The 27,983-nt window shown below is 39.0% G+C and overlaps 1 protein-coding gene across 1 annotated transcript in view; it reads left to right on the forward strand.

Annotated features, from left to right (window-relative positions):
• Positions 1 to 27,983, forward strand: part of PCSK5 (proprotein convertase subtilisin/kexin type 5) — a 230,353-nt gene that overhangs the window by 183,852 nt on the left and 18,518 nt on the right. The window contains exons 21-27 of the mRNA XM_030968460.1: positions 2,379 to 2,481; positions 9,440 to 9,576; positions 11,899 to 12,096; positions 12,421 to 12,489; positions 21,240 to 21,282; positions 22,092 to 22,234; positions 23,355 to 23,555. Coding sequence (XP_030824320.1) covers positions 2,379 to 2,481; positions 9,440 to 9,576; positions 11,899 to 12,096; positions 12,421 to 12,489; positions 21,240 to 21,282; positions 22,092 to 22,234; positions 23,355 to 23,555 — 894 coding nt within the window. The remainder of the gene's footprint in view (positions 1 to 2,378; positions 2,482 to 9,439; positions 9,577 to 11,898; positions 12,097 to 12,420; positions 12,490 to 21,239; positions 21,283 to 22,091; positions 22,235 to 23,354; positions 23,556 to 27,983) is intronic.

The following is a 27,983-nucleotide window of genomic DNA, read 5'->3' on the forward strand; positions in this document are numbered from 1 at the left end:
CAACTCCATCCCTGGAGGGGAAAGGGGGAAGGGAAAGAGTAGGGGAAGGAAGGCAAGCAAGTGGCTTAGGTATCTGGCTTAGGTAAATCTCAGTGAGGGCAGAGAATTGGGGAGTACTATTCTTAGACCATGACACAATTATATATTAAAACCCTATAAAACATTTGAGAACGTGGGATTCCATGTTACATCCTCAGGCTACATATCAAAAAGGCTCGAGAGGCTTACATTAACCAAATCTGTCAATGGCCTGAAGGCCACATCATTTTTTTCTAGAAGGTGAGAATCATAAACATTTGGTATTATGATAGATATGCACTAATACAACAATGTTATCTGGGCAACAGAAAAATTTAGAATACTACTGAATTATTTGTCTGATAGCTTTTCTGATGTTTTTAGTTTTAGTCCACTATTAAGTAATTACTCATAAAAATGCAGTGTTGCAGTTCAGAAATGTTGCACCAGTTCCATGGAACTAGTCAGTTTACACAGTTCAAGTTTTGGCCTTTATGGGCATGCAAGGGATTACATAAATACATGGAAATAGAAACATAGATATATAGAGATACAGAGATAGATGTATACAAATTGCTCTTTGGATAAGGAGAACTATAAAAATGTCTGAACGTGTTCGCATTCAGACTCTTTTTTCCCTGATCTCATCAGGAGACTCTTCACTTTCTTCCAGTCTGAACTTCTTCCCAGCTAGCACTGATCTCAGACCAACGTCTGAGGAGCATTGTCTTCATGGTTTATCTGGTTCTATCACTGCTTTTGGCTTGTATTTTACTTTCTTCCTCTCTTTAGAAGACACACAAACCATTACAAAACAATTACATCTCTGCCTACATTTTGGGTACCCCAGGTTTCACCCAGGGCAGTCAGTTTGCCTTTATAACTTTGCTGTTCCCATCCCCTTAGGTATGTAAGTACTATCCTAGGTCATACCTCACACCAGAGGTTTTGACTGTTATAAATTTTTTTATTGCTGTTTAATATGTAAAAACACAACTGTTCAAAACACAACAGAGAGAGAACATAATTTGCAGTATTTTAGACAATTTTTCCTCCCTACATTGTTTTAAGTTGGTATAAGTGTTTTCTTGTATTGTGCCTTTGCTCTTCAAATGTAAGGAACTGACTGCAAGTGAGAGCCAAACCCGAGTCATTCCATATTTGTGTTTTGATTCCTAAAGTTCACTATATTTGCCAGATCTGGATTTTCCAGCAGCAATGCAAGTGGAAAGAGTTGCTTGATATTGAAGTATCCATAGAGACTGCAGGTTTTATGTATTATATAGGACTTTTTGTCCAGCCTCTTCCATTACTCAAGAATGAAGGAACAGCCAATTCCTTAAATATATAGACTCAGTTATAATAAATTTTCCCAAAACAAACTGACATAAAAGGCCCAATGTTGAGCTTTATAAAATTGCATGATAAATCAATTTACTGTTCCCACATGACGCTGCACAGAGACAAAGTATTCATACTACTTACCAAATCTCTGCCCTAAGACTTATTAGGCATGCAGTTTACCAGTTTGTACCAGTGTTTTAATTAATATTCACTAAGTAAAGAGCCAAACTTTGTGCTTCAGCAGCATGGTAGTACTCATGTATTCATGATCTGGAAATGTTTATATCTTTATCTCAATTTTGAGGTAGAAATCCATATAATATAAAATCTTTTTCAAGTCAAAATTGTGCACTTTTGCACCAAGTTTCAATCCAGCCAAAATTAAAGCCTAGGTCCTTTAGGTAGGGAGTCTACCATCAGCAGCCCAGGACTGAAACAGACTATGCTACAGCTGTAGGTTTGGGAAGCACCAACAGGTCTCTGACTGATGGAAGCTTGCTGAAGCCCATCTCCTTATGTAACATATCCACACCCATGACAGCAAACTCTTTAACCTGCAGCTTGAAAGCGAGCTCAAAAGACATTACACAATGAATACCCCTCAGCAGCACTAATTTTGATGTAACTCGTGAATCTTAAGAGTCTCATTACCTCAACTGATGCAAAATAAATTAACAAAAACAACAAAAAACATTCTTTCTCATATTCATGTGGAAAAGAATAAGCAAACAAACAAACAAACAGGTGTGATTATCCTGGTTCCCCAAGGGAGCCAGTACTTTTTTCCCTGATGCCACAGGGAAATGTGCTCATTTCAGTAATTTAAAATAGATCCAATTCCTCTTCACCACTATGTTTTCCAGCCTGGAAAGATTGGTTCTTTTTTCACTTCCTTTTGGGTCTTTTTTTGGTTTTTGGGTGGGGGGTTTGTTTCGTTTTTTTGGTTTTTTGTTTTGTTTTGTTTTGTTTTAATTGTGAGAAGGTTGATCGGAAATAAACCATTTTTTTCCTACCAGGCGAATATCTTGATGATTCCCAAGAATGCCAGTTGTGTGACACATCCTGTCAGAAATGCATTGGACCTGAGTCAGACAGCTGCATCAGCTGCCCACTCACAAGGTAATTGTCTCCCATCACCAGTGCAGTACAAAGCTGGCTACACAAGCAATTAATGTTTAGCAGCATCATTCCCACAGATAAAGAAAAAATTCTTTTCTATATATAAAATAGAATTTCTTTCATCCTCATCCTTTCTAAATCATAATTCTTGAAATCACAACTGGCAATTTTAATGACAAAACTTAGGCATCTGTAGTTCTACACAGCTATGAGGACTGGCTCAAGGCATGAGTGGGGATGCTGAGGCTAATTCTGGGAGACATTCATAGCACCTAAACATCATTCCCTAACTGAGGTGTTGTGGGTTGGGCCAATACTTCTAACCTGACATGAGGATTGAAAACAAGAAAGAAGCTTTTCCACAGGGCTTCACAAATCAGAGCTTTATGTTTAGGTCACATCACACCTATTCCAGAAGACCACTGGTTTTATACACGTCCTATCCATAGCTGTGTTCTCGCACAAATAACTCTGGTTCTGTTGCATTGGATTGTTTTGTAGCCAGCTGATATTTCCACTGGTATGAAAACAGGATCAGATCATCTAAGGCAAGGGAAGAAAATCCCTAAGCAATTTTGCAGTTTGCCCTGAAAATATCTATTATATGACTATGCCAATGAAAGACAAACCAGGAGCAATGGAGCCCAAACAAATTTGTAACTGAGGAAGCATTATCAAATTCTGTGACATCAGAAATGAGACCAGAGAAAATCTGCACAGATTTTTGGACTGTGGAGTGGATTTCTCCTATTCACAATGGCATTTCAATTAGATTGCCTGTTGCAACCTATATTGTGAGCCTCACATGCAGATATTTACAAAGCAAAGAGGTGTTTGTAGTAATGAGGCCTCAGAGACCTTTTGGAAGGATGTTGTTCTAACCACCACGATAAATTCTCTAAAAATTCTGAATTTTGGTATCTAAGATTTCAAAAGGATTTCTGAGACCCTTCTGGACATTATGAAAGCTGCTAGAAAAAGTCATATTAAATGGAACAGTCTATAGTGAAAGAAATAATATTACAGAGAAACCTTGCCAGAGGCAAGAGCCCCTTATGAAAATTCAGGATAGATGTCAATTTATTTTAATAATAAAATTTCTGTCAGATTGTTTAATAAATGAAAATGCTGGTGCCTGGGTTTGTTTTGTTTTATTTTTGATTTTTTGAAAGAAAAAATAAGAAACTGTCATTTTTTACCCAGACAAACTGATTATCACAAAATTCCTTGTCCATCTGTTTATAGTTTGAGCCAGGGTTAGTGACAAGATCTGACCAGGTGTTTCCCATTAGGGGCAACATAACAAAGAGGAAGAAAATGTAGTTTACCACTGTGAGAGCTGCTTCTAAGGATGGCTATCATTAGAGCTAGCACATGTAGTTGAACTAATATTTGCATGCCATATAAGCCTAGTGCAGCTACCTCCAGACCTCTGTCACATTTCTCCCTTTATTTCAAAATAAATCCAAAAATGATCATAACAAATGAAATTTATGAAGACATGTTGCAGATATTCTCTAATGCCACTGGCTGACTCCAAGAAAACATGCCCTATCTTAATATTATGGAAAGCCTTTTGTTGTCTAGGTGCAATCAAAGTCTGTACTAATGGCCTAAATGGCCCTCAGCTTCTCTAGAAACTGAGTCCCAGGTCCTCAGACAGCAAAGTGGTCAAAGCAGTTACATGCAGAGGATTACAGCATTTCCTTTCTTATTTTCTTAGGAGGGAAAACACTGTTGAAATCTAGCCAGCTTGTTTTATGTTCTTTAAGTAGTCTTTGAATGATGCACGAATTGATGCATTTCTATTTTCTCCCAAGCAGATTAAAGCATTAGACATTAAGAAAATGTGAAAAATGGACCGTAAATTTTCACCACAAAGAAGGATTCTTTAGCAAATATTTAATTATCCAGCAAAAGGAAATAATTTAGCAACCAGACTCCTAGTTATGGATAGATGTATGTCCTGGTTCCAGCCAGGATGGAGTTAATTTTTGCAGTAGACAGGAGGGGCATGGCTAGGGCTGGAAGTTATTCAATGCTACCTGATCTTATTTCCAGGGAAGGGAGAAGGGGTCCCTTTACAGGCCCAGAGCGTGGCATGGCCAGGCTGTGTCAGGGGTTCCCTGGCATAGAGGGAGTGCAGGAGGATCAGGATTGCTCTCTTGCTGTACTGTGTGATAGCAGCCTATGACATAATAACATCAGGGGAAGTGAGGGTTATCTGGGATGTGCATCCAAAGCTGCTCTTCTACCCTTATCTCAGGGAATCTTCTACCCTTATCTACTTTTGGGAACTCATGAATAATCATACCCAGCCTGTGGGAGAACAGGACAGGATTATTTTCCCTGTGTTTTCACTTCCCTTTTCTCCTTCAGAATTTTTTATTTCCTTTGCATGTAAAGGAATGCATGTTCTTATTGCTGTGTCTGGTATGTCCCCTTGGTGTGGTCTACACCATGTTTAGGGTCAAGAAAGCAATTTCTAGGTAGGTCATTCAAAGATTTTCCCTGAGTGTGGGTAGATTTGAGTGGCATAGAATATGAGAGAAAATGGCACTGTCTGGGGGAAAATTCTCTCTTACAATGGTTTGGAAGTTCACCCTTGAACAGCTACAGGACCCTAATAAACTGACAGAATATTTGCATGGAAAATGCTGGGGCAACTCCATAGACGAGCAACTTATTGCAGTGTGCTGGACCCTGGCTACCCTTCACTGGACACAGGTCAACACTGGACAGTGCCCTCAGGGAAAGGAGGAGGAAATCAGACCAACCAGCACCACAGCCACTCAAATTCCAGCTGAAGCAGGGAAACAACACATGCAGGTAGCAGCTGCCCCTATACTGCACAGAAGTAGAAATCCAAGACCAATTCAGTTTGTTTTGTGATGAATGAAGAGGAATCAGGAAATCCTTGTGGAAAGATTGTCCAAGACCTCAGACAGATTTGAAAGTCTCAAGAAAGTTAGAGTCCCATGCCCCACCAATACAGACCAGAGCCTCTGCTACCAGGAGCAAGTGCCCCACTTTGTGGAAGAGACAGCACACACAACAAAAAACACCTGTGGTTTTTCCTGTATGACTACAGAGACGACATGAGGAAGTGGGGTGGAAAACCCACCTCTGCCCTGGCAACATGGGTACCTGAGCTGAGAGGAAGAGCAATCATCTCAGGAAATTCTTCAAGGATAAATGCTGCTCAAGGTTCCACTGGACAAGCACTCAGATAAGAACAAGAGAGCTGATGTTACTTCCAATCCTCTTGCAGTTCTCCAGTTGACATTTAAAAGAAACAAGCAATGAGTACTATGACCAGATCTGGAGGACCCTGTCTCCAGCCAGGGGGAGGAAAAGGACAATCAGACCTATTGAACTGTGTGGATCCCATGACCTGGCATGGAGACCCACAGGAGTGTAAGGTTTTAGCTGACACTAGTGCACAGTGTACTCTGATGCCATCAAGATATGTCGGGACAGGATCCATCTGTTTCTGGGGTGACAGGAGGATCCCAACACGATTGTACTGGAAACTGAAGTGACCCTGACTGGTAATGAATGGCAAACACACCCCACTGTGACTGGCCCATGAAAGCTTAGCAGAGATTGCCTCAAGAGAGGATATTTCAAGGACCCAAAAGTCACTGTTGGGCTTTGGGGATAGCTGGTATGGAGGCAGAGGAAGTTAAAGAGCTGAACACTTTGCCTGATCTCTCAGAGGACCCTTCTGCTGTGGGACTGCTGAAGGTGGAACAAAAACATCACCACCAAAGGAGTGCACCACTGATAGCACCACGTCAGCCAGGACTCTGTGAACCCCAGCCATGAGATGGGTTCTGGAGAACCAGGGAGGGGCCAGCAAGGCTCACTCACCCTTTAGTAATCCCATACGGCCAGTGTGTAAGTGCAGTGGAGAGTGGAGACTGACAGTGAGCTATCATCATCTGGATGAAGTCACACCATCCCTGAGTGGTGCTGTGCCAGGCGTGCTGGAACTTCAGTATGAGCTGGAGTCCAGGACAGCAAAATGGTGCCACCACTAACATCGCAAATGTGTTTTTCTCCTTTCCTTCAGCAGAAGAGTGCAGGCCACAGTTTTCTGGAGGGGCATTTGGTACAGCAGAGCTGCTCACCCCAAGGGTGGAGTCACAGCCCTTCTATTTGCCATGGACTGACCCAAACTGCACTAGGAAAGGCACAGACTCCATAACACTTGCAATACATTGATAACATCATTGTTTGGAGAAACAGAGCAGAGAAAATTAGAGAACCAAGAGAGAATAATACAGATCATCCCAAAGGTTTTACCATAAAACAAACAGGCAGAGGGAAGTCCCAAGAAATTCAGTTTTTAAGAGCAAGATTACAAAAGGCACATTGTCAGTTTGAAATGGATGTGTTCAACAAAATAGCAGCTATGTCACACCAAGCAGCTAAAAAACCCCATGAGCTTTCCCTAAGTGCTGTGGGGTTTTGCAGTATGCATATTGCAGATTATTGTCAGATTGGACATCCTCTCTATCATGTGGCAGGAAAGAAGAATGATTTTTAGAGGGGTCTTGAGCAGCTACAAGCTTTTGTGTAAATCAAACAGATTGTTAATGCAGTAGCCCCTGGGCCAGCCAGGACAGGACAAAAAATGTACTCCACGCTGCAGCCAGGGAGAATGGTCCTTCCTGGAGCCTCTGGCAAACAGCTTCAGGGGAGAGTAGAGGACAAACACCAGGGTTCTGGAGCTGGGGATGCAGCAGGTCTGAAGCCTGATACACCCCAGCTGAAAAGGACATGCTGACAGCTTACCAAGGAGTTCGAGCTGTTTTAGAGGAAACACAGCCCCTCTCAGCACTCTGACTATCAGCAGATGTCTGGATTTCAAAGAGGAAGTCCCTTCCACACCTCCTCCACCATGCTACATGGAATAAGTGGATTGCACCAATCACACCATGATCTCAAACAGGAAACCACAATTGCCCAGGGATCTTGGAAGCCATCGTGAACTGGCCCAAAGGTGAAAATTTCATCATCAGAGGAGGAAGAGGAGGAGAAAGTGAGAGGCTGAAGATGTCCCACAATATAATTGGCTGAAAGAAAATGAAAAGTAATATACTCTCTCTACTGACGGTTCCTGCCATAGTGTAGGGATAAACTGAAAGTGGAAAGTTACTGTAGAAAGTTCTACACAGAACTACAGAAGTCTTCTACACAAGTCACAGAAGATGTTGAGGTAGATCATGTCAAATTGCAGAGCTGAAAGCAATTCAGCTGGCTGTAGATATCATTGAATGAGAGAAATGGCCAGCACTCTCTTTGCCTTTACACTTGGCTCAATGAATGATAGCAAACTGTCTGCGGAGGTGGTTGGACCTGTGGAAAAAGACCAAGGCAGCACAGGTAAAAAGGAAAGGCCACATGGCGGGGTTAATTAACACCTGAGGCTCTGCCAGTTGAGCTCACCCTGCCCAAACACAACCCCATGTACTCTAGAAGGGGATAAAGCCTCTGTGGTGCATATGAGGAATGTTATGGAAGACAGGTTGAATTAGTCCTGCCTCAAGCAAAAGTGAACCCATCTGTGGGACCTGGTGGACTTGGAGGATAGAGGGCCAGGGAAACACAATGCATTACTCAGGGGATTTTATTTTTTTGTAAGAACAGTCTGTAATGTTGAATTGTATCATATTTGTTGCTGAATGACACTACATACACACAGAGTATTCCATAACTACCACGGACAATGAGCATAGCCAGTTCCAGAAACATTAATTGTGAGTTCCTGATGCAGCAACCAGCTGACAGCACACCAGCCCTCCTGTCCTGGAAGGTCTAGGATGGGTAGAACCCACAGTCTTGGACTAGATGAATTTCACAGACATGTTGGAGGGACAGCTACTGACCATGGAAATTATGCCTGTGCTCATGTGTGTATACATATATATATGTATATATATATGTATATATATTTGTGTATATATATATATAATATATATTTGTGTGTGTATAACTGGAAGGTGTCAGATGGGCAAGACACAGATGATACAGATATGAGTCATGTCCTGGTTCCAGCCAGGATAGAGTTAATTTCTGCAGTAGTCAGGAGAGGCAGAGCTAGGACTTGGAAGTTTTTCTAAACTGCTGCTCTGTTAATTCCAGTGGTGGGGGAAGGGTTCCCTTTCCAGGGGAAATTTCTTGGGACCCCCTTTCCAGGGGTTTCTTTCCAGGACATGGCCAGTCAGGTATTGTCAGGGGTTCCCTGCAGTAAAGTTGTGAGCACTGACATGAGAATTGCTCAGCTGTTGTGAGCTTTGTAATTGATACTGTTCCTGTTACTGTTCATTTTCTTATTTCTCTGCTGTTTCCAGTAAATTGTTCTTATCTCAGCCAGTGATCTTTACCTTTTGTCCATCCAATTCTCCTCTCCATCCTCAGCAGAGGAGGGGGAGGGAGGACCGGCAGCTGAGCATGGTTTGGAGTGTTTCAGTGGGAAAACTATATTGCTAAATACAATTCCTAAGTCACAACAACATGTAAGTCTAAAAACACAGCTCCTGAAGGCCAATATTCAGATAGATATTTGACTTCATGTACAAGGTCAAAGTACTGAAGCTATAGTACTTTTTAAAAGCTTAAAAGTCTTAAAAGTAAAACAGATGGGTTATTTCGTCACAAAGACCAAGTATTGCTTTCCTTTTAGAAGACACATGGGACCGCTGTTGGAGACTGTGACATAAGGACATCTAGGTAAAGGACCAAAAAGTGGTCTTTGAAGTCTAAGATTCATGTTTAAAACATTTTTCATATAGTAAATACTATGAATAAAATCAGGAAAACAAAGCCTTGAAGTTCAAGGATTTGTAAATAGAGTGAGAATAGAATTTATTGAGTTTCTTTTTAGTTTCCTTTAGATTTAAAGAAGAAACAGTAGCTAGATCTGTAATTATGCCTCTGTCTTCTTTAAAAGAGTCTTTGATGATGGCCGCTGTGTTATGCAGTGCCCCAGAGGAAAGTTTGAATTCAAACAGCACTGTCACCTGTGCCATCACACCTGCCTGGACTGTGCTGGAAGTGAACCTAACAAATGCACCACTTGTGGAACAGGTAAGTAAGATTTCATTTTGCCAGCTTTTTCCCTTCCCTTGGCCTCTAAATTCCCTTTTCCCTCAGCACTCAAGGGCCAGTTGTTAGATCCAATAAAACGAGTAGCGCTTTTACTACCAATCTGTATCATAATCTTCTTGTGACTCGGAAGGGAATTGGAATTCAATTTTTTTAAGTACAAGAAAACACAGCTATGTATTGTCCTTTCAACTTAATGCATTTCCCTTGGTGTTTTTTCAATAGGAGCTGTGTTAACAGAAACTGAAAAAAGAAAAAAAAAAGGAACAAAAACCTACATAGCTTGCCTCTGGAAAAGAAAGCTTCATACATGCTTCCCCCACCCACTGCACAGGATGTGCTATACTGAAATGGAGCCAGTTTGCTCAAGCAGGCAGGGAGCCAGGCTGCTTTCCTAAGCATCTCTCTGGGAGAGGCTAAAAAATAAGTGCGGTGGGTTCCACTGGATGTTTTGTATCCCTAGAGCTGAACAAACAGGGTTTGCAAAGAGAAGCCTATCACCAACACACATTTTTATAGATCTTAGGTTGAGAGGAATGCTAATGTAGCTAATTTTGTGGAAATTCCAAAAAGCCACTCTTCTCCTTTTGAAATTCTGTTTTAAAAATTATTTCCTATTGTGTCTCTAATACCTGATCAGCAAAAACCTGAGGCCATTACCTCCAAGTATGTGCAACTAGTCTGAACTGTCCTTGGAAATGAGTATTTAAGATGTAATTTATAATAGAGAGTAATTTTTTAATGAGCTGTGTTCTGAGGGTTCACAATGGATTCACAGCCTTTTCACTTCAGTTCCTACTTCATTTCAGCCCTAATCAACAATGGTATGGACTTTATTTAGTAATAAGTGTCTAAACTACAAGCAAACACTAGTATGGCTGCATTAATTAGTCGTACTGATGATGAGACTGACTTTCTCACTTTGGGAAATCTGGCTCAGTATGTTAGCGTTCAGAAACATATAATCACACAGGCAATTATATGTAGGTGCTTTTATTAAGAGCTCTGGAAATCAGGGACGCTTTAGCCTCAGATCTGATTCTGCCATACATTCAAGAGGAACGGGTTTTTATATTCTATCGTTATATAACTTACATGTTAATCATTAAACTTATATTGTTCTATTGTATACCTAGATTTCAGCTAAACACAGCTCTCTTAAGTTCCCAGTGCAGTTTCTCATGATTCTTCCTATGATTATATAATAATTATATTTAATTTCTAAACCATCATCACATCTAACAATTATATCATTTATCATACCGCTTACGTGAATGCACTGATCTGAGAAAACACAAAGCCTAACATTTTCAGAATCTATCTTTAACATTTTCCAGGGTCCCATTATCAAGTAGATGAAGTTTTCAAATGGAACTTCAGGTCTAATGTGAGACCAAGTTTGCATAATTTTTCCCCAAGTCTCTCCCTTATGGAAGACAGCAAGATATATTTCTGTTTTTCTGTGAATCAAGAAATTAAGATGCTGATGAGACTCACACCCTAAGGAGGCAGGAAAATTAAAGATTTGTGCATGAAAAGAAAAATAAATACAATTCAACTTGTGCTATGGTGCAGCATTATTGCCTAGTATAGATGCTTTCTCTGCATTTTCAAAAATAAATTCTGGTCAGCAAATTCTTGCTCTGCCGTTAAGGCAATGAAATATGCTTAGCACAGCTGTATGTGTACTTTCTTCTGTGGGGTAACTGATTGGAAATCTCCCCCTGCTGCAGCACATGGCTGATGGAGTTATGTGTGTTTTCACAGGCTTGACTCAGCAGGATTTGGAACAGGGGACCTGCCAGTTCTCATGCATTAGAGAATGCTTGTGCTTTAGTAGCTAGTAGCTACACATCTGCTATTTAAATTCAAATCTAGGTTATTCCACTAAACTGAGGATTACAGTTTAATCTTCTAGGGACACAGATTGACTCTTCCCAAAGGTGAAGTGGGCCATTTTGCTTTACAAATAATAATTGTACATTTATTGTACATTTGCAATGCATTGCAAATACTTGCTTGCCCTCTGCAAGAGAACTCAGTGATGGAAAAATCTTGATTATTTTTTTATTAGATTGATGGATATAAAGAGTAATTGTTCTCTAGCATGACATTTTATGTGCCATAAATCCCCAGGAATGTGAAAAGTTTGAGGTCCTGAAACTTTTATACATCTCATTTGGTGTAAAACTGTAAAATCTAGCATTCAGTGTCTCTACTGCAGCTGTACAACTTCATAAAGCTCCTTCTCATAACACAAATGCCCTCTGTGTCTGACAGCTTTTCCCCATTTGTTTGCCACAGACAGAAGAGGGGTGGAACGTTTCCTGTATCGTGGGGAGTGCAGAGACAACTGTCCTCCAGGTTACTTCCACTTGGAGCACACCTGTGTGCCTTGCCCTGCCCACTGTGAGGTGTGCCTGAACTCCAGCCTCTGCAAAAGATGTTTCAGAGGCTACTACCTTGCTCAAAATATGTGTGAGAAGCATAGCTGCAGAGAAGGTAAGTGTCCTTCAGTAGGAGATAACAAATACTGTATTGAAATTATTACAGAAATCTTCTTAAGCATATTAAAAAATGTTTTGAAATACACACCTGACCCTGAGGTCCTCAAGCATTATCTCTGATCCTCTTCTAGTATCATGTTATTGTAAAGTAAGAGTGTTTTCCTCAAATTGAGTGGGTTATGCAAAAAGAAATAAGGAAACAAACTTCCACGAGTCTTTCTCCTTTACTGATTTGAATGAAGTTTATTTCCAGGAACCTTGCTGAGTGCTTCCAAATGTTGCATTTTCTAGAATTAAACTGATGATTTGCAAAACACAGGTGAAGTGGAAGATCCTGACTCTGAAGACTGCATACCATGTTCAGATGGATGCCAGAACTGCAGACAGGGTAAATAATCCCTTCATCAACCTTACTGTTATTCTAAAGTAATGAAAATTTAGTTCCCCTCACTCTTTATCATCAGCTTAAGTGCATGCTGCTGAGCAGCTAGTTACTGGTGCAGGTGGCTTCTCAACAAGTAAATTATATTCCATACTATATTTATTTTTGAAATCATTTCTAAAATTTATATTCAGCATAAAGAAGAATAATTTTCTAATAATTTAGCTATTAAAATTTGCAGAACTTTTATTTTTTCCTGTTTGAATGCCACACTCAGACTGAAAGACTTACTGACTTTCCAAAGCTATTAAACTATTGTCAGACCCAGAATTTTCTATGCCTCAAAACAGATTGCCATTGTGTCCTTTTTCTTCAAGGATATAGACATAAGGACAATCTTTAAATTTCATTCAAGAGCAAGTTATTGCAATAACAATGATGCTGCCCTAAAAAATTCCTTGTATACATTTCAAGGATGGTGCAGGCTAATTCATCCATGTGCCATTCATTTGGTGTTCCTGTGAAACAGAAAAGAAAGCAAATATGCTGAGTTGAAAATGGAACCAGCAATGTTAAATTAAAAAGAGGGGTTTGGGATTCAGGTGGAATCTCAGCTTCCACATCACAAAGTGCTTGCCATGTGGCTGTTGCAGCTGCCCTACAGTTTCAAGGGGTTCTCCTCCTACCCAAATATCCACAGAAAGAGAGACTGTTTGTAAGGAGTCAGCAAGTGCAGTGGGTGCAATTGTGGGTGAATGCTTATAGTCCTGTGGGGGTCTGTTAAAAGGGTGTGGAACTCTCCTCCAGGCAAGCACAGATTCTGCTTTGTCATGTTCCAGAAGTGAAAACCTTGGATGTAAAAATATGACCTTTCCGTAAAAACTGTATCCCTCACATTCAGAGCTACCATCCATGCTTCGGGCATTTTCTGGATTTGAGTTACCAGTTCTCAAAAACTTAGAACAGCACAGTATTGGCCTGCCACTGCCTGCAACAAACTCTAAACCACAACTGTCTGCGCAGCTCTTCTTCTGGCTGCACTAACTGGCATACCTAACTTACCATAAGGATTTTCATCACACAATTCCTTCTTTCTGCCAGTTGTCTGATCTAGTATGGGATACCATAAAACAGTTCCTGCGACGCTGCTGACCAGCCATTCCCTGTGAATTCAGCCAAGCCTAAGGATTTCCCTGTGACTACAAGTGCCCCTGTCCAAACTGTTGAATGAAGAGATGGTTCTAACATGAATGCAACTACACTGTGTTCTCATTTTGTATGGTGTGTTATCCAGATCCATTGCAGCTGCCTGCTTGGCAGAGGGGAGGAGAAGTTAAGAGAGAGTTTATGTTTCAATACCCATCTTTACTGGTGCTATCAGATGTCACTTCCCCATGCTAATATTTTCTGTGATTTTTACAGTGATTGTGACTTCAAATTACTTGTTTTTCCTCTGAAACAAGTGTAGTGGCAATCAGTGTTTTGAATTGGGTAGATATTTAATATGTATGAATAGCAACTTTTTAAAAAATATAATAATTTCAAGTTATTCAGAGGAAGATTTTCTTTATTATGAACTTAATAGGTGTGCATAAGGAGACTGAAAGGCTGTTCATGGTCAGCTGGCATACAGAAGAAGGGGCTGTACTCTTTTGCCTTTTTCCTGGGAGGGTCACTGATCCCCTAAATATCAATCATCCATAACATTACATACTTTCAACTTCTTGCACTCAAAGTTCTGATTTAAAAGAGGACTTTTAAGAGCTTCAACAATCAATAGAATGGCTGCAGGTAAAACAAAGACTGAATTAATTTTCACTGTTGTGTAAAGTCAGAAGTACTAAGACCCCAGAGTTTATTTACAGGCATTCTATTAAGGAAAGACTTTGGTGCTCATGATGCATATATTACTGAGAGTCAGAGATTGGTTTGCTGTTCTACTTGGAAAAGAAGAGCAGTAGTGGCCTAAAAGTACAGTCCCAAGCAGATTTTCCAAACTATAATTTGTTCTAGAAATAAATAAGAATCTGTAAGCTTTAACTTAAAATAAGTCAGGTAGCTATGGTAGATACCGATATCTATCTACATTGTATGGCAAATATTTGCTTGTACTCTTAACATTCAATGAGTTTTCAGGCATATCAACAACTTCATTCATAGTTAAGTACAGTAATGACTCTCTCATGTCTAATCAGAAAGCTGATGTATTTAGAAACTTTCATAAAAAAAGTGAAAAGCAAAATTTTTCATGCCTGTCTCCTACAAGAAGTTTATTATTTTGCAAGCTCTAGAGAAATTACACTGCCATAAAAATGACTTAAAATACTACAATTTCAAGGTGAGAAAATAAGGAATGTGCTACATTTAGTTTCACAGGTTCATAGTCTTTCTACAGACTCCATTTTAAAGTTAAGTGGATGATGCATGGTCTTGCAGTCTCTTTGTCCTATCTTCCCTTTAACACAACTGAATAATTTATTCTAGGAACTGTAGAGAAGATGTGGGAAAAGTTCAGTTCTATGAAAATTTCAGGTAAAACTGCAGTGGGGAAAAAAGGTAGTAATCACAGCAATTGGAATAAAAATTTACATAGTTCACACACTGAAAAGTAGTTGTTCATATACACAGCTGCAAATATATTTTGTGCATATTTATGGATCCTCAGCTGACTGGAGACCATTCTCTCATACAAAATCATTCAGCACCTGCTTCTTCTAAATGCTTTAAGATCCTTCAATATGAACTCTAAGAAGTAAAAATAATTAACTTCTTCAGTTTATACTGAGCACAGGGTCACTTACAGAAATTTTATTCCATTTAAATTCTAAACATTCTAAACCAGAAAAATGCAAAGTATTCTCTTACTGTCTACAAATTACAAAGATTATTATATTTTTCTCTTTTCTTGTAGACAGAACTCTAGTTTTTAGGAGGAATGTATAATCATATTAAGGTAACTGAACGCCTGTTTTCCTGCTAGCTTGAAAGAGTTTTGCTCAAAAAATCATTTTCACAAGGCACAAATAATAGATCAAACCACCAGCTGCAGTCTCTGGCAATGTTGTCCTGCTTTGCACAGACCGGGAAATTAATAAGATTTGCTTCCTTCTGGCATGATGCCATATGCCAGTGGAATAGAGCAAGTCTGCATGGGCAGTCTCTCTCTTTGATCAGTAGTGACACTATATCCAGATTAAGACAGAAGTATCATGCTTTTGTAATGGTTTCATACTCTGCATCCCATATCAGGCATTTCAGAGAAGAAAGTAAAACCCATACAGTAAGTAACACTGCAGGTTATTCTTCACCAGGTGTGAGGATACTAAAGTAGATAATGTTTGTTTGTAAGACCTCCTGGAATCCTCAAGGAATGTAGCCAAATCTGTTTGGTTTCCTCCAAGTTTGGAGTGGGTTTTGTGGCACCAGTGTGGCAATATATCTTCATTGTATCAACACTGAAAGTCTAAGAGCAGAGATAGGAGCTCTGAGGGAGAGACTTAATCAATGACAGGTAAATCTATGTAGTTAAAATACAAATTATGCCTTCTTTTAAATTCAGTTAATTATCTCCTTTCTGTTTCACTTCATTAATTCAGAGGCCACTAATATTTTAGGATGTAAAGAATCTTTAATGCTCACCATTCTGCCTGCAGACACTGACAAGTCCTGGATGTGCTGGTAGGAGCTTTGCCTTAGAAAGCACTAACCTCCAGAAAATCTACAGCTTTGTGTACACAGTGTCCAGACCATGTCTGTGCACAACAGGGTTCCCCTCCTCCCTTTGTCCTGCCCACAGGCTCTGGGGTGCACTTGGCTCTGCTGTATGCCACAGAAGCAGAATTGTCATCCTTGTGCACAACTCCCCATGAGACCTGAAAGGCAGACTCTAGCACAGGCACAAGCCAAGGCTTAAGGGTGGCCTCAGTACCTATGCCTAAATTCTTAAGAACTTCAAATTGATCCCTATTTCGGTGCAAGCAAATATTGGACAGACCAAGTGTCTAAGAAAGTGTGCTGGATACATCACAAGTCCACACAGCCAATATTATCTTTATGACAGCTTATGTCTTTGGCACCTCAGCTCTTATAACCCAGTTTTGGACATGCTGAGTTTACTTTTCAGAGCAGCAATGAATGGCTGCTCCCTCTGATGCAGAAAGATGGGAACTGCAGCTCTTCATTACCTTTGGCCATCAGGTTTTGATTAAATTTTATTGTCTTTTTTTCTGGTGGGTGCCAGTAAACATCATGAAGTCTACAAAATTAAGTCCAGTTTCCTCAACAAAAGCAGATTTTGCAAGATAAAATTCTGCTGCAAAAAATATTAAGGAGGAGCATTTTCTCTGTGCCATTGCAACATTTACCTTCCACCTCTCAATGTAAGTTCATTTACGTATCTAGATAACTGCAGGATAGCATTCATATTTTCTCAAGACTTTTAAAACCATAATGAATTTCAGACACCTTCTTCAAAGCCAAACTTTCCTTTTTAGAAAGCCTGGGGCTTTAAGCCAACACTCAGAAAAAGAGAAAAAAATAAGGTAAAACTATAGATTCTGAGCCACTTATAGTAATTATTCAAAGAGAATTTCAGAGTCAATAAAATGCGAGAACATAAAAATCTTGGCTCCTAGTTCTTATGTTTAAAATACATGTGGACTAAAGTGTTTTCTCAAAAACTTTAGCTCTCTCTCTAATCATACAATTTACATATGCCCTTTTGCACTTACATGATGAACAGACACCAAATTTGGCTACCTTTGAAGATGGTAAGTGACAAACTTCTCTGATATGCCTTATCTACTGGCTTGCATATGTGCATTTCACAAGCAGAAATTGCCACACCAGTAACTAATAATGCTGAGTAAATAGACACACCTAGCTCGCTGAGCAGGTAAATATTTGCATCACATGGAGCTCATGCAGATAACTCATAGGAGCCAGTGGAGGAAGGTCTTCCTCTCAGAAGTGAGTCAGGCATCCTCTCAATTTGCACTGCCAATCTTCCTGACAGCGTGCTCCCAAGGAGCCACACGTTCCTGAGCCAGTCCTTAATCACTTGTGGGTTCTCTTCCACTCACCTCACCCAACCTGTGAAAGTAAAACACCTTATGTTATGAACAGTTCTTATGGGTTCCTACAGAATATGTCATCTCCATGCAGCAAAATAAAATATATACCAACTTTTGATCCATCCAAGTTTCTACAGTGAGCACCATGACATGGCTTTGCAACCTTTGCACTAGGACTATTTTCAAAGGCTAACACTGAGAGTAAAGTACTCCTCAATTGGGTGAAGAGTGAAAAGTGTTCAGCAAAGTTATAACACTTTTCTCTTTCAAAGATATCTTACAAAAGAAATTGAGAAAATCCAAGGAGCCATGTCCCTGAGAATAAAGGCCTGCCAAAGAGGCCCAAGTGTGGCATTTATCCTCCTTGATCTAGCAAGGTAAATTCTGAGACACTCTCAAAGGTCATCCAGAAGCTAACTATGTAATTTGGTTGAGGTTACAAGGTCTATGTGAAAAACATAAAGATATAAAGGCTGAAAGTGAGAATAAATAATACACAAGATCCATTATACAGAGTGGAATGGAGGAATATAGAGTTTACAAAGCTGTGGGAGTGAGAAGAAAAGTATTTGGAGAAGATTTAAGGAAGTGTGAGGCAGCTGAAAGAGCAGTACTGTCCATGGACTCAGGCTTACAGATACAGATTTATCATTACATGGTAAAAGAGTAAAACTCCTCTGGTTCCCATAGCAACCTAAGAAAGAGAAAGGAAGACTTCATTTCTTCAATCCATCCCTGATGATGAATAGATCTTGGCTTTCAAGACAAAATTATCATAAGGATTTCAGAGTAAATCTTCCACAAAAGGTTAGTCTTGCAGAAGGGGTTTCAGATTTTCAGATAGTAAGACTTTTTTCTACAAGCTTCTGTGGTGATAATATGCAATCTGTGCAGAAACAAATGCCCAGCAAGTTTTGGAACTGTTCTCTGATTTTCAGTCCTGACATTTCAGGGTAAGCCGAACATTACATTGGAGCATGCTGCCTTCCCTAGAGTGTAGGTAAAAGAGAATTTCCTTCCACATTGAAGATACAAGGTGCATGTATTGAAAAAACTTTCTTTCTTTGATTTTTTTATTTTCCTGAGAAAGAAAAAACTATTTCCTGTGTAAAATCTGAGCTTGGGAAAAATCACTGGAAAAGCTCAAGATATGAGACCGAACTTTGAGTTCTGCAAGTACAGAATATTCCAAATTTTAGTTTAAAGTTCTCCATAGAAATAAGGGCATGGAACAAAACTACTCAGATCAGACCAGAAATTACCCTAGCTCAGAAGCCACTGACCAAACATACTTCTAAAATTACATATACGAACAAAGCATGTATTTTTTACTCCTTCAACAATTTTCAGTTCAGAAGCTTCATGAATCAAAACAGTCAAGAAATGTTAACTGCTGAATCTTTCTGCTGGAATTACTGAAGAAAATATACATTAAAATAAATATAATATAAACCATCTGCAGACCAGATCTTCTTTTCAGAAAAGTTTGCTGCCTCCCTGGGGCCAAAATCAGGCACCTCACCAAAAAAATGAAGGGGTTAATAGAGCCTTCAAAATATTGTTTATTATTGCTTTCACAGGAGTACCAGTGATATTTCAACAAGAAGCTCAAGGATAATGAAAAGAGATTTCAGGACACTGGAAGCTGAGTGCCAGATCCTATGCTATGGCCACAGCAACCCCATGCAGCTGAGAGAGCTGGAATTGTTTAGCCTGGAGAAAAGGATGCTCAGGGGGAACTTCTGAACTCTCTACAGCTGTGTGAAGGGGCGTTGTAGCCAGGTGTAGGTCAGCCTCTGCTCTCAGCCAGCTAGCAACAGGATGAGAAGATGTGGCTTTTGTCTGCACATGGGGAGGTTTAGATTGGATACTAGGAAGAATTTCATCACAGAAACTGTGGTTACACCTAATGGACAGGGAGGTGGTAGAATCACTATCCCTAGAAGTGTTTGTGGAAAGACTGGACATGGCATCTAGTGTTGATAGGGTGCTTGGTCAAAAGCTGGACTTGCTGATCTCAGTCTTTTCCAAACTAATTGCTTCCATGATTCCTTGATTCAGAAGGGGAGGTGGCACTCTCTTCAATTATCCCAGAAATGAAGAGCACAGGCTCACAGGTCAGGCACGAAGGGTGAGACAGGTGACCTGTCACCAGTGGGGCTCCACAGGGATCCATTCTTGACCCTGTGCTCTTCAACATTGTCATAAAGGAGCTGGATGCAGGACCAGGAGCGATCCTAAGCAAGTTTGCATATGATACAAAACTGGGAGGAGCTGTTGGATTCATCAGAAGGAGCTCCTGCAGAGAGACCTCAACGACTGGGCAATGACCAGCCATGTGAAGTTCAGGAAGGGAAAGTTCTGCACTGGTGCAGCCCCCCTTAAGGACTGTGTGCAGTTTGGGCACCACAGTATTAAAAAGACATTAAGCTATTAGAGAGCATCCAAAGGAGGGCCACAAGGGTGGTGAAGAATCTGGAGGGGAGGCTTTATGAGAAGCAGCTGAAGTCACCTGTTTTAATCAGGCTAAAGAAAAGGAGACTGAGGGGAGACATGGCTACAATCTACAGCTTCTTCATGAGGAGAGGAGGGTCAGATATTGACCTCTTCTCTGTGGTGAACAGTAACCAGTGACAGCCCATGATAATGGGCTGAAATTGTGTCAGGGAAGGTTTAGGTTTGATATCAGGAAAAGGTTCCTCACCCGGAGGTAGTTGGGCACTGGAACAGGATCCTCAGGGAAGAGGTCAAAGCATCAAGCCTGGCAGGGTTCAGGAAGCGCTTGCGCAACACTCTCAGGCACATGGTGTGCGTCTTGGGGATGGAGCTTTGCAGGGCAAGCAGTTGGACTCAATGATCCTTCTGGCTCCCTGCCAATGCAGAATATTCTGTGATTCTGTAATTCTTTTTATAATACAGAATACATTCACCCAGGTTGTTCCATTTCCTTCCATTCTGCTGCTTCTAGGATATTTTGTTAAAGGTGAAAGAAACAGTGAGTAGAAGATAATGGAAGAAATTTTATAAAAATGTTCCTAATTTTTTGAGTCAAATCCATAATTTTGTGAGTTTTAAAAGTTGTGTAACACTTTCCTGTTTGTTCAACACATTATTTTAATACAAAAATTAGTTCTCTGGTGGGAAGGTTTACCCAAAAGGTTTGCACTACCACTATCTCTTCCACTATTGCCCCCTCTCCAAATACACAAACAGTCTTGTTAGCTCAGGATTTTAAAATTTCAACTGATTAGTATGCTTTCAGAGGTGTCAAAAGTTTTTAACTTACCTTTGCAACAAATAAAGAAATAGGATGAAATTATTGTTACAGATAAGTTGCAGTCTCTTTTTAACAGTTTGATTTGACCCAACCAGAACCCCTGCGAAGGTTCTGCTTTTCAGATCATCACTTCCTAGGGACTTTGCTCCTTCCAGGTACCTGGTACCTGGATTATGCTGAGGACTAAAAAGCCACAGGTTACCACGAAAATACAGTCCAGGATCTGTGGAAGATTCCATCTCAAAATAAATGTGAACAGAGATTTAGAGACAACCATGATCTTTTTATGACTGTAATTATTTTAGTGTTAGAAATATTAACATAAAATTGCTGTTAAAAAAGTTCTTTTTGGCATTCTGGTTTTTACTCTGAAAATTATTTACATAATTTTATATCTTAAATTTCAGATGATCCAAGAATCTGTATAACATGCATTCAAAACTATTACATGTAAGTAGAGCTGTATATATATTGCTCTTCATGACTACACATTTTTCTGAAGCAAAAATATGCACTTTACTACTTAGATCTGTGCTGTGTATGTTGTCTCATGCATTAAATTGCTTGTGTGAGAAACAGTAAATGGGAAAAAGACTTGGGAAATGTCAGAAGACTAGCTAGTCATTCAGTATTGAGACCTGTTAAAACTTATGGACTGGTGGGACCTTCACATATCAGAATATGGAACAAAAAGTGTCAAAAAGTTAAACATTGCATATGGACTTGGAACAAATTTGCTTTTAGTATGTTGTGTCTAGTTCTGATATGTGACGTTCATAAGAATTATAAATGTATGGAGTTTATGCAAATGAATTTAAAAGTAATTTAAAACTTAAATGGAGAGAAAAGAACATTACTGCTGTTCAAAGAGAGTATTTACAGATCTCTGAAAATTGGAAAAGAAAATGTTGACTATGTTGACTTTATAAACAAAGGCAGTGGATTATGTTTTTACAAGCAATCAGCTCTTTAAAATTATGATATAATATTTTTTAATGAAGCATGTATTCAGGTTTCTGCCTACCTTTGAAAAAATAAAATAAAATTAATCATATTTAAGAATCCTGAGATTAGGAAACACGACTTTGCTAGCTGAATAAACAACATAACCAAAATTACACTTTAAATCCTCATTATAGGAATAATTTCTGTTCATTATGCTAATCATGCTTTATCATTACCATCCCTAGAAACACACAGAAAGCAAACTCAACGACCTTCAAAAGAAACTTACTAATGGTGTTCAATTTATCTTACAGGTATAAGCAGCATTGCTATAAATACTGTCCAGAAAATACCTACAGAGATGAAAGTTCTTGGCAGTGTAGAGATTGTCCTAGCAACTGTGATAGCTGTGACAAGGATGGGTGTGACTTGTGTAAGGAAGGCTTCTACCTCTCAGGTAAGCAAAGTGCTAATAATGGCATAACACACAAGAATATTTTAGACTATTTCTTTTAAAAAATGCTCTCAGTCCAAACTCTCAAATTCATAAATCTGTTCTATGGGAGACAGTGGAGGCTCATTGCAAAATCAGGCATTTGCCTTAATGTAAGGTGGGTATGTTACCCAGTAGTGTAATTTGGTTCAAAGAGTCTATATACTTAAATTTCAGCTCTTTCAGGCACATTAAAAAATGTGTTTGATTCAGACTTTGTGAAAGGTGGGGTTTTTAACTGCAGAAAGACATTTAAATGTTTCCCTACTATTTGCAAGTCCAGTTTTACTTTGACTTTTAAACATTCTAAAAAAAGCTCAGTTAAAACCACTAAATTCCACACCAGAATCACACGAGAGTAGGAGTCTCCCAGCTTTTTAAAGAAGCCATAAATCAGGCAGGTCTGGTTCAGACATGGTGCCAAAAATGAATCACAGGAATTCCTGAGGTTATAGTATTTTCTTGCCCTGGATCTTGAAAGCGCCCAGTAATGGCACCTTGCTCTGTGGAAAACTGTGATCAAAACCAGGGTGAGCTGTGGGTCTATGATTTCTTTAAATTGAAATTAGAAAACTCAAAAAGCCATAAGTGCTACAACTTCCAGAGGTTTTGATGAGGTATGCCAAACCTTAATCTGAATCAGCTTTAAACCTGAGCTTAACTTCATATTCAGTGGAAACTGGAATTCCTATAAATTTGCATATGTCTAAAATTTGCATATATCTAAAAATCTTAGGGGCATCTAGTCTTTAATTTTTTTATTGAGACTGTGTAATTGTTAAGAGTCAACCATAAAACTTTTACCCAAGCATGGACTTCTATTAGATTTGTATGTACTAATGTTTAGTGCATTGATTAAAGACAAGTTAGAGGTAAATATAAATGCAGATCGGTTTGAAGTTTGTGAAGTTTCTCATATGCAACTGAACTGAATTTAGATTTCATGGTAAAAAAAAATAAAGAGTTTTTATAGCTGCAAAATTTTTCACATGTTCTTGCATACTGTTTTTTCTTAAACCATTTCTGCTGGAGACAGAGGGATGGACAGGGGTCATTGTGCTTCCAGGCTCTGTTTCTGTTGCAGATGGCACCTGTGTGAGTGAGTGTGGAGATGGCTTCTTTGCTGATGGCATCTCTAGAGAATGTGAGCCTTGCCACAGAAGCTGTGTAACCTGTGCTGGGCACAGTTACAAGGACTGCACTGGGTGCAAAACCAGTTTCCAGCTGTCTCATGGACAGTGCCTGAACCCAAGAAATTCTCTGCCAGGTGGGAAGTTCTGGAGGGGTAAGTTGAAACAGGTCTTGTAATCTTCTCTGTTTCTCTGAAGACTACTAATTTAAATTTTAGAAAGAGTATAGCAAGATCTTGCAGATTGCTTGAAACTGGACTTTTGTCATTTTAAAGGTATACTGACCAAACCCACTGGTTCCACAAACTGAAATTCATTCTCCTGCAAATAGTAGAACATGTCCATACAATGTAGGTGTTTCTTAGCTATCTTATCTGAATAAAGATTAAAAGTATAATTAAGAAAAAAAAATTAAAACATAAAAAATGTGTAAGAGATTCAGGTACTGGGAGTTAAAAAACTCTGGGTGCGTTGTAGATTAGGTTTTAGACCAGCTTTGTGGCTATTTGTTCCCTCCAGAGAAGTCAATATAAGTTGGAAGAAATAGAAAATAATATTGTGTGCCACTATTTGTTTGTGTAATGTGAAAAAAAAAAAATCTGTGCTCTCTCTTCTTTCCTTTCTCTGTATAGATCTGCAATGCTTTCTGAGAGACCAAATATGAGCTGTAGGACTACATTCTGACATTCTGGTCCTATGCTAGCCATTCCACAACCTTGACAAAATAATTACTCTTTTCTTGGTGGTCTCATCCATAGCATGAGGGAAGGAATTCTCTGTTCCAAAAAAGCTCCCAAAAATCCGAAAAGTATTTGGAACAAAAATGCCTTTATTTAAAGATATTCAGAGGACCACTGTAATAATTTTAAAAATTATTCTCCTTCCTATCTATCTTCAAATGCAACCTAGTACTGTCACAAATTTTTTATTTAAAAAGTTTTAAATGAAGAGGGCATATATAGACTATTTGTTATTCCCATTATGTCAATATATAAAGAAAAATTGAATCTTAACATTACAAAATAAATCTGTCCCACTGGAAAAAAAGAGACTTTCAAATCGTATAATGGAACAGTAGAAGAATCTATTATAAAGTTTAGGGATTTACAACACTAAGAGTCTTTAACACATGGAATATATCTGACACGGATGTCTGCTGAATGGAGCAAAAGGCCAGATTACTAGCTGTATTCTTGAGTCAAGTAAACATGTTCTACTGGTTCCTATGTTTTCACTTGAATCAAAAACATCCAAGAATGACAATTCTTAGATCAATATCAAGATCTTGTATTAGAAACTAAAATACCATAATTAATACTTTCAGAAAAAATTTTGACCTTTTCAATTAATTGCCTGTTGGAGAAATTACGTATTATAGATTATAGGAATAACCTTTCTTCAATTAAAAAAATATCAGAGAGACATAAAAATAAGAATATTAATAGAAAGTTGGTCTCCTACTTGCATTTCCTTGCGTTTAATCCACAGAAGCAAGTTTGGGGGTTTTTTTCAACTTAAGACTACATATACATCAATGCAATGAAAAGACCACATCTGTAGTCTGGTCTATCTATCGATTATCTCTTTCTCACACTGTGGAACATGGTGACTTCTTGTCAACTTTTTTCTTTTGAGCAGACATCTGATGCAGTTCTACATAAATTAACATTCCTGTCCTGTGAAACTTCTCTCAGTCTTGCATATTATTCATCTTTCCTTCCAGTAGTAAAAATACCTCTGTGTCAGAGACATTTCAGACTGGAAGATACGTCTCACTCAGAGCTGTTCTGGCTTGGACATTAATGACTGCTCCAAAGACACAGGATTCCTGCTGCAGCTGGTGATGGGACCCCAGGGAACACGGCTGGTGGCTGTACAGCTCCTCTTGGACAGCCCTGCAGGGATTCCCTCAGTGTGGCAGCTGCTGTACCATGTAGCTTCTGGGAAAGTGATGTGAAGCTGGGCATGTCCTGAGACTTTTTCCCCAGGCTTCCACTTAGAAGTAATTTTCAAGTCAAAACTTAATGAAATTGCCACTGCATTTATTGAAGTTACATCCTTTAGTAACTACATTTATTGGCATTTTCTGAAGTTTCCTACTCAGATACTGTAGTCTCATACAGTTCACATAAAAATAATAGCCCTTGTTAAAAAACAATGCAACCTGCATGGCTGATTTTTGTTTCAAATATCACTCACTCATTTCTTTTGATGATTTAATTCAAGGCGCAGATTGCAGCTGAGTCCAGATTTCCAACTGTACTGTCTATACTGGAAATTCTTGTTGCATGCTAAAGGTCCTTAACAAAAAACATAGGATCCAGGAAGGCAGGGCAAAAACACATTTAGCTCTAATAGTGCATCACACTGCTAAGGCTGCTCCTCGTTAGAGACTGCCAGTGCATTTCACACCCTGATAACATTTTAATATACATGGATCGTTTTAAAAGGGAAAAAAGAAAGCAAATTAAACGACCAAAACCATTCTGTGTTTCACAATTTGTCACAATCCTTTTCTTTCTAATCCTTTTCTTCTTATCTAAATCTTTCTGAAAATTGATAAAATTTAGGGAATGCAGTCACTATCATTGTCCACACAATTCTGTAGGATTAGTACAAGAATGGATAAAACCTATCTCTGCATCTTGAAATTTCCTATCAGTGAGTAGTCTGGCTCTCATACCTGTACAGAAAACATCCCTGGGTGAAGAACAAATGGTCCCTCTCCAGCTCATTTTAAGCATATCTGTAGGTCCTCCTTCTCTTCCATTGTGTATTTCAAAGATATACTTAATATACACAGATATACGGAGAAAATTATTTTTCTTTCATACTTGAGGGCAAAAACAAAGCATCTTTCCAACTTTTTCACCAGCTACTCTGGACAAATGTATCTGGGAATCTTTTATCCCATTTTATCTGTTTTTGTTATGATGGTTTTTTAGTTTTTTTATGTACTCTTTGATTTTATCCAGGGTTGTTTTTTCTTACCAAAATACAAGGACCTCCATCTCGTCTGTTTTCAAACTCATTTTCTAAGGGTAGCCTGTCATGCAGCATGACAGGCATGATTCAAGTAGCTTGTCCAAGCTGTAGGGGTTATTAGAATAGTTTCATGATTTTTACCAGCCCTACATGAGCAAGGTTGCGCCTGAGATTTGGGTTTTGACTCGCACCTTCTCTGGCTGTTCATCAATATAAGCTTCTTACAGTGCGTCCTCAGCATCCTCAACATATTTACCTAACTGCAGCACCATGGTACAGCTGCCTCTGATCTTCAGTGGCCTGAATTAAAGAATCTGATTTAAACAAACAGTCCAGATGATTTCTAGTCCTACCAATTTCGGGAATTGAGCTGGGTCTGGGGAGGTTGGGATTAAATAAACAACCTTGCCCTTGCCACCGGAATGAAGGAAGGAGTGCACAAAATGCATCCCCAGTACATGGCCTGCTCCAGACTTGCAGGAAGACAACTCAAATAGGAAGACAGACAAAACTTCCACATCTAATAGTTTACATCAGCTTTTACAATGTTACTCTTCCATTTCCTCTCTTTCTTTAGAAATGTACTAATTCAGAGTTGAGGTACTAGACCTTGAATTGTATTACAAACAATGAAACAATTTCTCTTTGGCCCTTCCACCCACATGAATTCAGTGGGTTCCATTGTGGGTTTAGTGAGTATGTTGACTTACTGTGGGCAGCAATGTGACTTTTGGGAAACGTTTTGCTGGTTATGAGGCTAACATAATTTAAAGGGCACTACATCAGAGCCTTCCATGGATAAAACAATTCAGGGTCTGACTTTCTTTGCAAGTTGAGAGACTAGTCCATTTAGGTTAGAATTAAAACCATTGTGAATGTGGAATACACTTCTATTTTCTATCATGTTCAAGGTTTTACTTCCATTTTTTTTATGCAAGGATAAATTATAGACCATTCCACAAATTTTTTATGACCAAACACTTCAGCATCCAAAACACTCTATTAAAAAATTTATTTAAATTTCTATTTACTTTGCTGGTATATTCTGCTGAGCAAACTGGTATATTCTGCTGAATCCCCGAAAGGTCACATTCAGGTCTGAAATAATGCAACATAGTTATTTCTGTTACTCAGGCTTTTAAAAAGACAGGGCAAGCCATGAAAAGGAGAAAGGAAAAAAACCCAACAACCGAACTCTAGGTTTCTAGCATGAAATATCTGTATTTTATCTCATGTACCAGATGATCCATTTGGAAGCCAGGAAACACACTAGTATAATCTTAATTTACCAAGTGAGTACATGGCCCCTTTTAACTGGATTAGATATTTTGCAAATTATGACGAGGTCTTTGTTTTACCATGTCACTAAAAGGCTGCACCCTTAAAAGCAGTCATTCCTTGGTTTAATATGCTACATTGTAATGAAAATTAAAAATGGGAAAAAATAGGTACGTAATGAGATAAATTTCTAATGATGAAATGTGTGTTTCCTTACATACAGATAAATAGCAGCAGTTTACTGTTATGTACCATCCCCAATAATAAGAACAACCTCCCACAAGCACCACTAATCAATTGTATTTTCTTTTTCCTAAATA

This window comes from Camarhynchus parvulus, chromosome Z, assembly GCF_901933205.1.
Source record: "Camarhynchus parvulus chromosome Z, STF_HiC, whole genome shotgun sequence".
Classification (NCBI taxonomy): domain Eukaryota; kingdom Metazoa; phylum Chordata; class Aves; order Passeriformes; family Thraupidae; genus Camarhynchus; species Camarhynchus parvulus.